The 15209-nt window shown below is 42.7% G+C and overlaps 1 protein-coding gene across 1 annotated transcript in view; it reads right to left on the bottom strand.

Moving 5' to 3' along the window:
• The window catches only part of CNTNAP5 (contactin associated protein family member 5), an 882261-nt gene that overhangs the window by 385318 nt on the left and 481734 nt on the right, over positions 1-15209 (bottom strand). Inside the window, exons 9-10 of the mRNA XM_021667927.2 lie at positions 14945-15094; positions 11940-12111 (exon numbers count right to left, since the gene is read on the bottom strand). Coding sequence (XP_021523602.2) covers positions 11940-12111; positions 14945-15094 — 322 coding nt within the window. The remainder of the gene's footprint in view (positions 1-11939; positions 12112-14944; positions 15095-15209) is intronic.

The following is a 15209-nucleotide window of genomic DNA, read 5'->3' as shown; positions in this document are numbered from 1 at the left end:
ACAACCGGGGAGACTGATGCTCCCTTTGGGCCTTGTAAGAGTTAAAGTGGATGGCTTATGTGATGCTGCCCATGCCTGTGATACAGATGCGGGAGTATTAGTTTAGCCTTCAGAAGTCCATGTCACAATCAAACCCACAAGGCCTGATTGGAATTCCATGAACTTCCTATGAAATATCTTAATTCACAATGTAAGTAGCATGGAGCTAATTTTAAATGTTTCACTGCAGACACACGTGAAAATCCTTTGCTGCAGGTCAGATCTACCTTTTTCCCAACTGAAAACTTATTTTGTTTCTCTTCCAACTGTGTCTATAAATAGTGCTTACAATGAGCCATCAATGAATGCTTTTGGACCAGGGAAAAGCAGCGTTCAAAGGCTTCAGGTGCTTTGCCTCAGAGGCCCCATGAGTGGACATCAATGCAAATGAGGAAAAAATGAATGTGACATTGGCTGTGTAGAAGAGAGTGCTCTTTAGAGAACACGAGAAACAGATGGAAGGCTCTTATCAGGATGTTGGGTGAAGGTTTATTGAGATATTGATCATGTAAAGGAATCAATACCAGGAATCTCTTTCTTCTTTTCATTAATTTAGAAATGTTTTCTGCCTCACATCAGTGACTTGAGAATCTAAACCTTTTTCTTACATTTCTAATCTAGATAAAAAGTCTCCTTTGCTACCTTGTCATCTAAAACATCTAAATTTATTTTCTTTCTTTTTTTTTTTCTCTCTCTCTCTCTCTCTCTCTTTCTTTTCCTCACTCTGTCACCAAGGTTGGAGTTCAGTGGGACTATCTTGGCTCACTGCAACCTCCACATCCTGGGTTCAAGTGATTCTGGTGCCTCAGCCTCCTGAGCAGCTGGGATTACAGGCATTGCGCTACCACACCTGGCTAAGTTTTGTGCTTTTAGTAGAGATGGGGTTTCGCTGTGTCATCCAGGCTGGTCTCAAACTCCTGGCCACAAGTGATGAACCAAACTGGGTCTCTCAAAGTGCTGGGATTACAGGCATGAGCCACCAGGCCTGACCTAAAACATGTGAATTTCTAAGCCAGTATATCTCAGGATAGGGATGATCCAGAGCCCTAGGGACTTTGTAGACATTTTCTTCCTGATACATTGGCATACAAGTCCAGTTCAACCACATAATGAACTCCTCATCTTTGGAAGTGCTTGTGATAATTCATGTGGCTCATTGTCCTGGCTTCATTTTCAGCATCGATATGTCAGACTACCAGTCAGTGGGGAAGGATTCTCACCACCATCTGATGGGCCAGAATGCAGTGCCACCCTCGCTTGCTCAGCCCTCTTCATCTTCCATGAATAAAGGCTCTTTGATGCCCTTCCATATGCACAGGTAGAGAAGGACCATTTCATCAAGATAATGATTCACTTTTCTTGCAAAAACAAATGATGATAGAGATGAGGTTTGTAACAGGACACAGATGCACTAGTTCAAGGTCATTTATTCTAATCAAACCCAGGTTTCCCATTTCTCCAACACCTTCTTCTTTTCTGACATTCAAACAGGTGTGAGATAAATGGAGGAAGGAAGCCCTCATTAAAGAGGTAGAGAAATAAATCAGTCCTTTTTCTGGGCAGTTCCAGATGGAACGCCTTTATAAAATCAGCTTGAAGCCTATCTCCTCAAGACAAGCTATTCCAGGCTAGTCCCCAGGTTCTTCTATTCCCCGATCAGCTCAAAAAACTAGATCAAGCCCAGTGTCTCATGGGAGCGCTGAGCTCATTCTGCATCTATCTCAGCATGTTCTGGTGGAGACAGTGAGCTGTGAGAATAGGGATGATAACTCGTGAGACGCCGAGGTGCTCCACAGCCCTTCTCTTCCTGCTTTGATACAACCCCCTGTGTGATTTTAATGCAAGACAAAAATGCATCATTTTCCACTTCACAATCCTGCTGAAGAAGGCAGGGTGTTTCCCCACAGCAGGGTTAGAAGTAGTGCAGTGCCAGGGCAGGCCTAATCTCTCCAAATAAACTCCATGAGTTGCAGCCAGGCTGTACCACATACAGGCTGTGTGACCTTGGGCAAGTTACTTAGTGCCTCTAAGCCTCCAATTTATTATCTGTAAAATGGAGTTAATAATATTAACAACTTCACAGAATTGTGGTGAAGATTAAAGCCTCTCTCATACACACACACACACACACACACACACACACACACACACACATACATTTTCACACTGTCCTGGCCCACAGTAAGCTTTATTTAAATATTAGCTATTAGTCTGGCTGGTTGCTCGGGTTTTAAACTATTTTGTGTGCTGGCAAGTTTACCCAGGTTCTGCTTCAGTTCTCTTGCACCCACTGCTGCCAAAACAGCCCTTTCACTATGGGCAAACAGATGTCCAGCACCTCACCCCGTCTCAATCCCAGCTTTACACTCCCCACACGAGAGCCCCTGGAGTACCTGTCCTTGACCTTCCTAAATCCGGCCCGCTCTTCAAGTTCCTCAGGAAGTCCCGCTTCCTCTGCAGCCCCTCCCTGACCCGCTCTGCCTACCCAAGCCCGTGTGTCCTCTTTCTCTGGTCTTTTGGTAACAGACTTTCTATATGTATACATACTGAATAATCAGAAAACCAGAATTAGAATCCTCTTTTTCCAAATACTAAGACTTGACCTCGGCAGTCACTGAACCTCTCTAAGAATTAGTCGTCTTATCTAGAAAACGGCGGTAATGGAACCACACAGTGGTTCTTAAATTTCAGTGTGCATCCGGGTCACCTGGAAGATAATTAAAACACAGATGCCCTCCACCCCACCCCACATATCTGATCTGGTAGAATTGAGTTGCTGTCTGAGAATTGCATTTCTAATAAGTTGCCAGGTGATACTGATGATGCAGTCCTGAGGACCAGACTTCGAGAATCTACTTGGTAGGATTTACAGAATACGGAGAGAATGAAATGAAATAGAACATTCAGAGAATGTTTCCTCAGTAAGTGTTACATAAAATATAACTTTTTTTCCCCTCTGTGAAATAGAACACAAATGATAAATAGTAAAGCAGAAGTGATCTTGTTTTGATTTGGCCCCATCCCATGAGTTAAGGGAGAACAGCATATTGTAACATTTCTCACTTCAGAGTTAGAAGCTCAGATTGTGTGGGCATTGCCCTTACAATGACTTTTCTGGTGCCCAATGGAAAGGCTTTCAATTTTAGAGAAGGACTAAAACATATGTATTACTGCGCAATGTCATCTTTTTATACTACCCACTGTTTTTAACAAGCTCCCACACACAGGGCGGGTTTTAGCAGGAGTCTGTTTATGGGAGGATAGCCAACATAATACTTGCCAGTTCTCAGTGTTACTGTACTCAGAACCCTGAACCAACAAGTTAAGAATCTTGACCAGAGAGTTCAGCAGACACTTTATTTTTTATTTATTTTTATTATTTTTATTTTTTAGACAGATTCTTGCTTTGTGGCCAGGCTGGAGAGCAGTGATATGATCTTGGCTCACTGCAACCTCCGCCTTCTGGGTTCAAGCAATTCTCATGCCTCAGCCTTCCTAGTAGCTGGGATTACAGGCACACGCCAACACACCCAGTCTTTTTTTTTTCTTTTTTTGTTCCTGTATTTTTAGTAGAAAGGGGTTTCACCATGTTGGCCAGGATAGTCTCAATCTACTGACCTTGTGATCCACCCGCCCCAGCCTCCCAAAGTGCTGGGATGATAGGCATAGCCACTGTGTCAGGCTTTCTTGAAGGAATATGTGTGGGAGAAAATACAGTGGTGATGAAAGGAGAAGCTACATTTCATAACTTATTTGCTGCAAGAAATGTAATGCAGTGCTCCACATGTGATCTACTCTTTGGAAAAAATAAATGTTTTAATTTTAGAAAGGATTACAGCAAAAAAGTCTCCATAGGATGCAAAAGCAAAGCCCATGAGAGCAGCACTCTGCTTCCATATGTGGCTTTGCCACCCTCTGTGTCACTTTCATCTCCTCCTGTGCACAACCAGAGCTGGAGGATCTCCTTGGATCTTCCCCAGTGGCATCACTGTATGAGGAAATGATGAAGGAACGGACCATGTGACCTTTGAAGCCCTGTGGTGGGCATCAGAATGCCATGTGAAATCAGTGTCCATCTAATCATTTTTTATATTATAGATTATGAGGTGCAGTGTGATTTTGTTACATGCATAGATTTCTTAGTGTTCGGGTTAGGTCTTTTAGGGTATCCATCACCAGTGCTTTGAACCTGTCAGAGACTTTTGAACCAGAGTGACTCTGTCTTAAATAGGGGCTGGGTAAAATAAGGCTGAGACATATTAAGCTGCATTCTGAAGAGACGAGGCATTCTTAGACACAGGATGAGATAGCAGGTTGACAGGACTGGTATGATAAGATACAGGTCATAAAGACCCTGTTGATAAAACAGGATCCAGGAAGAAGCCAGCCAAAACCCACCAAGTCCAAGATGAAAGTGATCTCTGCTCATCCTCATTGCTCATTACATGCTGATTACAATGCATTAGCATGTTGAAAGACAGTCCCACCAGTGCCATGGCAGTTTACAAATGTCATGGCAATGCCTGGAAGTTACCTTATATAGTCTAAAAAGGGCAGAGACCCTCAGTTCTTGGAACTGTCTGTCCCTTTCCTGGAAAACTCAGGAATGATCTACCTCTTGTTTAGCACATAATCGAGAAAACTATAAGCATACTCAGTTAAGCACCCCACGCCACTGCTCTGCCTATGGAGTAGCCATGTACTATATATATATATACACACATATATATACTTTATATATATACTTTATACATATATGTGTGTATATATATACACACACATATACAACAAAGTATATGTGTGTGTGTATATATATGTGTATATATATGTACATATATACCCTAAAAGACCTAACCTGAACACTAAGAAATCTATGCATGTAACAAAATCACACTGTACCTCATAATCTATACATATAAAAACGTATATATATATATGTACATATGTAAATATATATGTGTGTATATATATGTATATACACACACACATATACTTTATTGCACTTTAGGTTCTGGGGTACATGTGCAGAACAAGCAAGATTGTTGCATAGGTACACACACAGCAATGTGGTTTGCTGCCTCCATTCCCCCGTCACCTATATCTGGCATTTCTCCCCATGTTATCCCTCCCCAACCTCCCTACCCCCTGCTGTCCCTTCCCTAGTCCCCCCACAACAGACCCCACTGTGTGATGCTCCCCTCTCTGTGTCTATTCCTTTACTTTCTTAATAAACTTGCTTTCACTTTATGGAGTCACTCCAAATTTTTTATCGTGGGAGATCCAAGAACCCTCTCGGGGGGTTCGGATTGGAACCCCTTTCTGATTATAAACCCATTAAGTAATTTCTCATTATCCACCCCACTCCAGCTCCCTCATTCTTCCATAGCCTATCATTCCACGCTCTCTAAGGCCACGTGTCCACATTATTTAGCTCCCACGTATTAGTGAAAACATGCAATATTTGTCTTCTTGTGTCTGACTTGTTTCACTTAAGTACCATCCATGTTGCTGCAAAAGAGTGTCCATCAATGGTTACAAGGTTGTGTAGACAATACTGGGGAAAGGTGGAGTCACTCCTACTATGTAGGCGCCACCACCACCCACAGGCTGTGAAGTGACAGATCAAGCTATGATACTCAGGGGTACCTCACAACGAAGAGTTATGCTTGTCAGCAGCTGTCGCTGCTCTAGAACCACACTTCTCTCCAGCCAAAATACCCCTCATGCAGGCACACTGGAGGATCTGATCATTTTCATTGTTATTCATGAAGCTTTGTTTGTGGTGGTAAACATGGGAGGAGCTGAGAGAGGGAGATCAAGAAAGCTCAGAGGTAGAAGAAACTCAGTGACCACCTGCAGCATCCCTTAGGCTGACTTCAACACCTCACTGGAGAAAGGGACATTGGGACATTGAGGGAGCTGCAAAAACTTTTCAGAGAGACTCTGGCCAGGAGAGCAGCTGCTTGAGGCCCTAGGTGGGGCAGGAACCATCCCTCTCCTCCACACCCACATCAGCTTTGTAAATTCCACACAATTCCATGTCCTCCAGGAGCAGAAGCTTTACAGCATGGTTCTCAAAGGATGGACACCAGGCCAGCCCAGTAGCAGGAGCATCACCCAGGAATTTCTTAGAAATGCAAATTTCCAGGCTCCACCCCCAGTAATTTGCTTTAACAAGCACTTCCAGTGATTTTGAGGTAAAAAATCCTCCAATTCACCTACAAGATTTAAAGAGGCCCTCACACTCAGGTTTCTGCAAATGCAGGATCCACACATGTGTGAACCTAGAAGTAGGGGTCTCCTTAAATTTTACTCTCTAGGCTCACTCTAGTCCTGATCCCGAGACTAAGTTTTAAAAAAATCTGAAGACCACAACCGTGGTACACATTGATGAATGCTTTCTTAATGGGCCATGGCTGATCGCCCTGAGGGGCAGGTCTTCTGAACAAGTGGGACCAAAGCCCAAGGGGAGTTACAAAGTGGACTAATTTGGGGGGGTCTGGTGAAATATTCACATGGAAATCACCCCAGAAACTTCTGAGGACCACTTGCAAAGGTGGGAGTTTGGGGAAGGGTGGAGGGGTGCTTAAGCCTCTCTTATCCTCACAGAAATCAGAGAGCTGACAAACCTTTGACCAGAGGAATTAACATGTCGCACTCTCTCATTTAACTCTCAGCCCAAAGGTAGGTTTTGTGATTCTGGTTTTGCAAAAGAAAAAACATGGACAAAAGGTTAAATAACGTGTGTCACATCCGAGGCTGTGGGCTGGGTGAATTTAAATGTGCATCTGCTGCCTCACAAAGCTGCTGCTTTGGAAGTCTGGACTGGGAGTCTGAACTTTCCCCAGGTATGGTGTCTGCCTCTCCCCACCTCAGATCCTTTCTTTATCACCATCCCTGATTTTCCCTCCTGGTTTGGCTTCACACCTTGGAGACCGTCTCCTGCTGATACTCTTGGACATCATTTGCTAATCTGTCTCTCCTGTCCTGGATCTTGAACCTTGCAGGACTAGACATGGCTCCTGGAATTGACTGGGACTCATCCACATGGATGTGTGGCAGAGACTCTTTGAACCTGGCTCACCTTACTCCACTCAGGCCCTGCTAGACATTGCATGCCACTCTGAATGCCCCCTCATAGATGGAATTTCATTAGGTATGTGTTACAAAGAATTTGACATATTTCACATCTTCTTGAAAATTCAACCCGATTGAGCATGAGAGAAAAAACTAACTTTTATCTGAGGAATACAAGTCCTTTTACTTATCAGGCCCATAAAACATTAAAATGACACCCAGTCATGCTCTATGCCCCACTTTGAGCTGCATACTCATCTCTTAGAACTGCTTGTTTTTAACCTAGTAATGCTGCACTATATTAGTATAGCCAATCACTAGTCAAATCTGTAATCTTCAAACTACTGAGAATTAATGGCAGAACTTTATATCAGTTCGCTCCTTGTCCCCATAAACCTGGTTGCAACGGCTGCTAATCGGAGTGTCTATTCAGGGCAACTTGAATCTGTTTTCCTGAATTGCATCAAGCAAGCTTGGCCCGAATGAACTCTCTACTTACATTAATTTTGTGTCAGCTTTTTCCTTTTAAATCGACAAACAGAAGATGGGGTTACACATTTAGAGCCACAGGCACAAAGTGGCTGCCATTTCCAGATGGGTGCCTCTTTGCTAAATAGTACCAAGGAGAAAATACTCACAATGCTCTACTCTTGATCATAACTTCAGGCTTGCGGGACCTTGAGAACACTGACATACACCTCTAGGTCTTAGTTTTTCCATTTTAGAAAGTGGGGATATTAGTGGCTCTGTACTCCCCGGGCTTCTAGAGCCTTTACAGCAGCACATCCTACTCAGGGATAGATGTAAGTCAGTCTCACTCTCTTGCCCAATGCCTACCTATGAGGCAGAACTACAGAGGGTGTGTCAACAGCTGTTCACTGAATGAAGCCTTATTGAAAGTGACTTTTCTCTGTGATAGCTTAGACCAGGGATCTTCAAGCCCTGGGCCACAAACCAGTACCAGTACTGGTTCATGACTTCTTAGGAACTGGGATGAACAGCAGGAGGTGAGCGACGGGTGAGCAAGCAAAGCTTCATCTGTACTTCCAGCCGCTCCTCATCGCTCACATTATGACCTAAGCTCCACCTCTTGTCAGATCAGCATCAGCATTAGATTCTTACAGGAGTACAAACCCTATTGTGAACTGAGCATGCGAAGGATCTAGGTTGCACACCGATTATGAGAATCTAATGCCTGATGATCTGTCACTGTCTTTGATCACGCCCAGATGACACCATATAGATGCGGGAAAACAAACTCAGGGCTCCTACTGATTCTGCATTACAGTGAGTTGTATAATTATTATATATTACGATGTAATAATAATAGAAATCAAGTGCACAATAAATGTGTGCTTGAATCATCCTGAAACCATCCCCCACAAATCCCCATCCCTGATGCCAAAAGGGTGGGACTGCTGGCTTAGACTATTGTGTCTTGCCTACTTCAAGTCAAAGAGGCTGGAAAGATGGTTATTATGAGGACAGGGCCTTGGGGTGTAGAGAGCATGAGGCTGGTGGTCTGACCTGCAGAAGAGGGCAGCTGCTGCACACTGTGACCTAGAGGTTTAGAAGGACCGTGAACAGGGCACAGCGTGTGTCAGGAATGCCTTATTCTAATTCCTGCTGCTTCCTTCTCCCATGCTGCCCATGCACTGCCAGGCACTGGAGCTGCCCAGGACCAACACATTCCTGCTTCCAGAGCTGTGCACAAGATCAGTTCTTCTAAATCTTTTCTTTCCAGAAGCCAGAAGATTTAGCAATTTGCCCATCCCTGAGATGTAAATTGGTTAAAGCTTCTAAATCCCTGAGAAGAAACTCTTTCAGCTTTTGCTCAGGATGAAGTGTCAAAGGTGGTTTGTAAATAGTACAAACTGGGCAGCGGATGCCGCACTCAGGCACCATCTCAAAAGGAATTTGTTTAAAGGACCTCCGCTGGAGGGAGCTCTTGAGATTTTGGAACATTTGTGCCTTAGGTAAGAATGCTATTTTATTGTTTTATTTTATTTATTTATTTATTTATGAATGAGACAGATTCTCACTCTGTCACCCAGGTTGAAGTGTAGTGGCACCACTTCGGCTCACTGCCACCTCTACCTCCCAGGTTTAAGTGATTCTCCTGCCTCAGCCTCCCAAATAGTTGAAATTACAGGCACGTGTTACTAGGCCTGGCTGATTTTTGTATATTTAGTAGAGACAGGGTTTCACCATGTTGACCAGGCTGGTCTTAAACTCCTGACCTCAGGTAATCTACCTGCCTTGATCTCCCACTAGGATTACATGTGCAAGCCACCGCGACTGGCCAGAATGCTACTTTAGATGTCTTATATCTGATTTTCCCTCATGACCAGTACTAAGACCCTTTAAGTATGTAAGATGCCTGGTTGTGGCCAGCAAAAAAGGAAAGCTGGCAGGGCAGGATCTCACTTAACTTTGAGAGAGAAAAAGAAGGGGTAGGACAACCATCAAGAGGCAGATGGAGGCCTGCGTCTCTACAGCCAGTAAGGAGGGGCTGGGAAGGGGTCTGGGAGTAAGAAGAATTCTTAGGCTGTCCTCTGTGGGCTTTCCAGACAGCAGCCCAGGTAAGGGAAACCGCTGCCAGCCTGTTCCCCTCCTGCCTCCCACCAAGTAGCAAGCTCCTTGAAGGCAAAGACTTTGTACTTAACCTGAAATCCAGTTCACATTGATTAACACATTAAAAATGAAACACCAGATTCAGAAACCACCTGCCCTTCTAACTCCTGCTCCTCTTCAAATAACATTAAAAAGAGTTTAAGAAATAGTGACTCAAGCACAGGCCTTTGCCACAGCTTTCCCTTCTGTTAGACACAGTGTCTGGTAAATCAAGAAAAACTTACCATTTACCCTCAAAACTAAACACAATCCCTTATTATGCAATTAACGAAAGCACAATTATATGTAACACAATTATACAAGACTACAATTACACAAAAGTAATGATGCAGTGTAGATGGCAATGACTTTCATGCAATTGAATACAACGAGCGCTTGCTGGATTAAAAATTAAGGTAGCATGAGAGACCCCTATTGATAAATGTTACCCACATTGATCCACGCTTTGTGAAAGGCTGCACTGGCAGATGAAGTAGGATGCTTCCCCGTCACCATTACTAAAGACTATCTGTGTGGCAACCATTCCCTATGGTACCTTTTATTCTCAGGTCTCTAAACTAGCACATTTTAATGAAGCACATATTTTATTACCACTTTTTCAGCAGTCCAAATAGAAAAAAAAAGAATCTGAGGAGCCAGAAAATCTGAGGGATTTGCTGATGATCCCACGCATGTGGTATTAATGGAGAAATGTGTGTAAAGTTTCACCAAGTTGCACAGCTCAATCCAGCATTAGGAGACACTATGTACTGCATGGCCGATTTCTGTATTCCTCAGGAGAGGCACCTGCCACTACTCACTATTTGTCACCCGTCTAGTTGTGGGCTGGCTCTCTTCCAATCCATCTTTCTCACTTCTTTTTGAGTACTCTTTCTGCTAGGAAAGGCTGGCCACTTTCATCCATGGTTCTCACCAAGAGCATAAAACCGAATCCCACCAGTACACAAAGCTCAACATGACTGGCCCTGCCCTACATCTCTGACTATATTCACACCAGGTGCACCATCCGCAGTGACCTACCATTCCTACTGAGCTATATTTTATTGAATGTAAGACACCATTAATTGTAAGATATACCGCTATTTTATATGCCACTATGGAAAATAGATATTGCCAATTCAACTATTAGAAATTTCCAATGCCAAAAAAGCATTTTGAACCGATGAAATACTTGCAATCCATGCTTTCTCCTGGTTCTACGCCAACCTCTCTTCCCTCCCAACCTCGGCCTAGCCTGCCAGTGTCTCCTCCTTTAAGATTCAACTCAGCATCACCTTCTGAAACATTCTTGGCCTCATTCTCTGGGATCAGACTAAGTTGCTGCTGCCACGTGTCTGACAAATAAGGGCGCATTTCTTGGTCATTTATCTAACTTTATTGTAATGGCTAATTTATTCCCTGATAAAACATAAGCAGAAACACTGTAACGTTAACACATAGGAAAGCACTGAACAGATATTATTCACCCATTCTATAAATGACATTTTGGCTAGGGTGGGCAGAACTGGAAGAAGGAAGGTTGTAGGCTCTGGAGAGGAAGGAAGGGAACGTGGTAAACCTCAGTGCAAATTCAGAATCCATCCTCTCTGGTTTTCTGCAGTGTGTCTTTGCCTTTAGAAACTTCTAATGTAAGAAGAGCCAGATCCCAGGAGAAAGGGGGAGGGGAAATGAGCTTTTCTGGTCTCCTCTGGGCCAGAAAAGCAGTGGTAGGGGCAGTAAGAGCAAAACTCAGCCACACCCAGGAGTAGTTGTATGTTATTGGGCATTCGGGCACCTCTGTTGCAGATTTCCCAGATGGTCCAAAGCTCATCGGCCTGTGCTAGAAAGGACACCCACAGTAGGGAAAAATGAAATGCTTTAGGAGAGAAGTAATTCCTTCCTCCTTTTTGCTTTACTCCAAAGTAATCAAATGTTGTTTATGCATAAAATTTTAATCCTTTCACAAATTTGTATTTTGATTTAATTTGCATATCCCATTTACTGCAAGTCAACATGAAGAGAGACTCAACTAATTTAAACCATTTTTCTCTGGGCCTGAAATCCTTTCAGAAATATTTTCCATTAGGCAACTCAATTATGTCTAATGTGGCTAATGTCGGTGGATTAGAATTTTGCTTAAAGAAACTCATATTAAGAACAGTGAGAATGGGAAGGGGGTGGGAGAACAGAGGAGAAGAGACAATAATTACCTGTCTTTGATGCTACACAGATCAATGTGTAAATCACTAAAATTCCCCAGGGAACCTTGCTGAACTGAAATGAGGTCCTTGGGCTGGTTATCAATAAAGATGAGCCTCATGCAGCCTTGGAAAGCCTTAATGGGATTTAAACATTGGGAATCGGTGAGATTGTCGGGGCACCCTGTGGGACAGAGAAAAAAGATGAAGAAGAAGCTGAAATGATCTGTTATTGCTTTGGTGCCCTATTGATGGAAGACCTTGAGGTCTAATTATATTGGTGCTTTCTCATTCACAGCAGTGCATACCCTTTCATTGTAAATCCTAGCATTCTCAGGGAGGGGACAGAATTAGTACAAAATAGGGCATACTCAATCACCGTAGAGAAAATAAAAAGCGTGGCAAAGGGAATACCGATACTATGACATTTATCTCCTGACTTTTTTCTGCCCATTGGTAAGCTATTTGCTGTTCTTCTGCATGGCATCCTTCACTCATCCCGAGGAAGAAACATATTATAGCTACTTCAGAATTTTGGTTCTGTTTGAAACACATATCTAAATGCACAATTCAATTCTGAATTACACGTTCAAAGCAAATTATGCTTTGGGTAAGGATGACAGTGGAGTAATTGTCTGGTTAATTGTTAGCATTAACAGGCTTAGTTCCTGAGAAAGGTACACACAGGAGCGTAACTGGAATTTTGACGTGATGTGAAAAGCAAATCCAGACATTTTGCTGGTTTTGGAAGGAACTAAGTGTTTAAATGCATGCAGTGTTAGGGCTGTAATAGCATATGGGAAAGGTTAACACCATACCTTTTTAAAGGTGTTCTTTAAAAATAAATTACACTGATTTAGTGTAGCTTGCAACCAGGGCATATCTACTTCTGATTAAGACGGGTATTGAGCCTTGCAGGTATATGAGTGCTTGTTCTCCTTACAAACTGCATCCCAATGGCTTTAATAGGTTCAGAGCATATGGGAATGCAAGCTTGAAACCATGGCAATAACCCATAAATAATTGGGAATTATTTCAGCCATCTCTAATAGGCAGTCACTGCTCGGCCGTCCCCCGGCAGCTGGTTAACAGCTCACAGGCACACTATAAAATGAAGAGAGATACTACAACTTCTAATTGAAGCTGTAGAGAGAATTTATGTAAGTTGACTATTATTACTGAAACTCATTTTTCACCTTCCTTAAGTTTACAGCCTACGTGTGGGGCGTTTGCTTAAATACTGTTCAAATCACCAATAAATCTTCACCTTCTAAGATCAAGGTCTCTTAAAATTTGTCTCTAAGAAGGCTTCTTCAACTGAGGAGGTGGGAGCTATTTTGTCTCTGAAGCATGTCAGATGCTTATTGTATCATGATTATTAAAAAACGTTTTCCTCAAGAATAAATTCAAGGTTGTATTTTTCCGTCTGTTGCTGAAATATTGCATAAGATGCAAAATTACACGGTCTGTGAGGTTATCTTTGGGGACACCAACACACTTGTTCTACAATTCTTATGATACATTTGTTCTAATCTCCATTATTGCTGGTGGGCTGTGGGAACACAAATCTGGATTTGAATCCTTGATTTGAATGCATGAGCTCTATGGCCTTGCACAAATTATTTCATCTCATCAAACACCAGTCTTATAATCTATTAAGGGGTGATATTACCTACTGCACAAAGTTTCTGCATGAATTAAATGAGATAAGCTATAAAACTTTTGCAGAGACTGGATGTGAATTCCCTTCCTAAAGGAATTTTCTGTCCATGCACAGGTGAAGGAGATTTGAGGTAAAAGTCCCAGGCCCTTCCTCATCCTAAAACCAAGCCACAAAGATATTACTTCCCTCCTAGGAGACCCTGATATGTACACTGAAGCTGTGCAAAGTCCCTTTTGCATTTTAAAGCTTTAACTACATTCAATTGGTATGAGAGATGTCTTCTGTAAATTCTACTTAAGAGACTATGCATAATTTTATACTTCTCTTTAATTTACTAATAGAAAACAAAAAGGAAAGTGTAGATCAGACCGTGACTTATATCTGTAGGAGCTGGAGTCAGTCTGCCCACTCTCTGCCATGTGGCACACTCTATGCTATATGTTTAAACTTTGGTCTTACTTAACTTTCCAGAAATTCTGAAGGTGAGCATATTTCCCCATGTTTCAGATTAGGAAGTTTAGGGACTATAAGTATCTTTCTCAAGGTCAGAGAGTCATTGAGGTAAAATCCTTTTCAGAGATAGTTTCTATAATACAAACAACTGACTATGAAATTAGATATTAATTTTAATGGAAGAAATACTTTTGAAAGACTATATATATATACACACATATGCATTTATAAAAAATCAGTAGATGCCTAATGATATGTTTTCTTCATCATCAGCTTGCCCTTGTGTTTTTGTCATTGGAAAGGTTCCCAGGAGTCACTTAACATCAGAGAAGGCAGAATCTGAACAATCTGAACGGGCTTCTACATGTGGAGCTACAAGTTCATGGGCCTCCTAGTTCTTCCTCATTTCTGGCTCTCTGTGAGCATGGCCTCTAGGGATGTGTGGAGGGAGAGGACAGGGACTAAGATAGCAAAGTGGCAGAGAAGCAGTCTAGGTGCTAAGCATGCTGGTTGAGCCTTTCCACCTGAATTTTGCCTCTTGCAGGTACTGCTGACTCTTGGTACACTTTCTCCAAGTTTTCAGCTGAGTTCCTCCTTTCCAATGTGATCACAGGGCTTGGCATGGCTACAAAAATTCTCCATTGGATGTGTTACGTAACACCAGCTCTTGTAGCTAAAGTTCTTTTCTTCCTCAGCACTGACCTAGATAATGTATATTTGCACACAGCTGTGAGAGATTTTGTTTCTCACTATTTTGAGATTAAGGGTGTGTGTGTGTGCGTGTGTGTGTGTGTGTGGAGAACTGTCTAATTGACCAAGCCAGAACCATCATAGTGAAATAATTGCCCACTTCATTTTCCCTTCCCTTTTTATTTTCCCTCTTAAAGGCTGCAGAATTTACCTCCAAAGTAGTAGCTATTTCCAGAATAAATCTGCACCCAAGTGCTGTCTGGAGCCGGGGGTGCTGCTTCATGATCCAGAGTGAGTGTGATGCGGTTCCTTCTGGCGTTGATGCTAACCGAGTGCCACAAGCCATCATTCAAGTTACTGCCTGCAAGAGAAACAAGAGAGCAAGCATAGAGATGGTGGGTCCAGAAGGCTTGGAGAGAGGGGACTCATTTCCCAGCCTGCTGCCGTCCTTGTCATTCTGAGTGCAAACCCCACTC

The sequence above is a fragment of the Aotus nancymaae genome, unplaced genomic scaffold, assembly GCF_030222135.1.
Source record: "Aotus nancymaae isolate 86718 unplaced genomic scaffold, 86718_ANA_hifiasm-v0.15.2.pri h1tg000029l, whole genome shotgun sequence".
Taxonomy (NCBI): domain Eukaryota; kingdom Metazoa; phylum Chordata; class Mammalia; order Primates; family Aotidae; genus Aotus; species Aotus nancymaae.
Note: the sequence above shows the minus strand (reverse complement) of the source record. Positions and strands in the feature narration are given on the sequence as shown.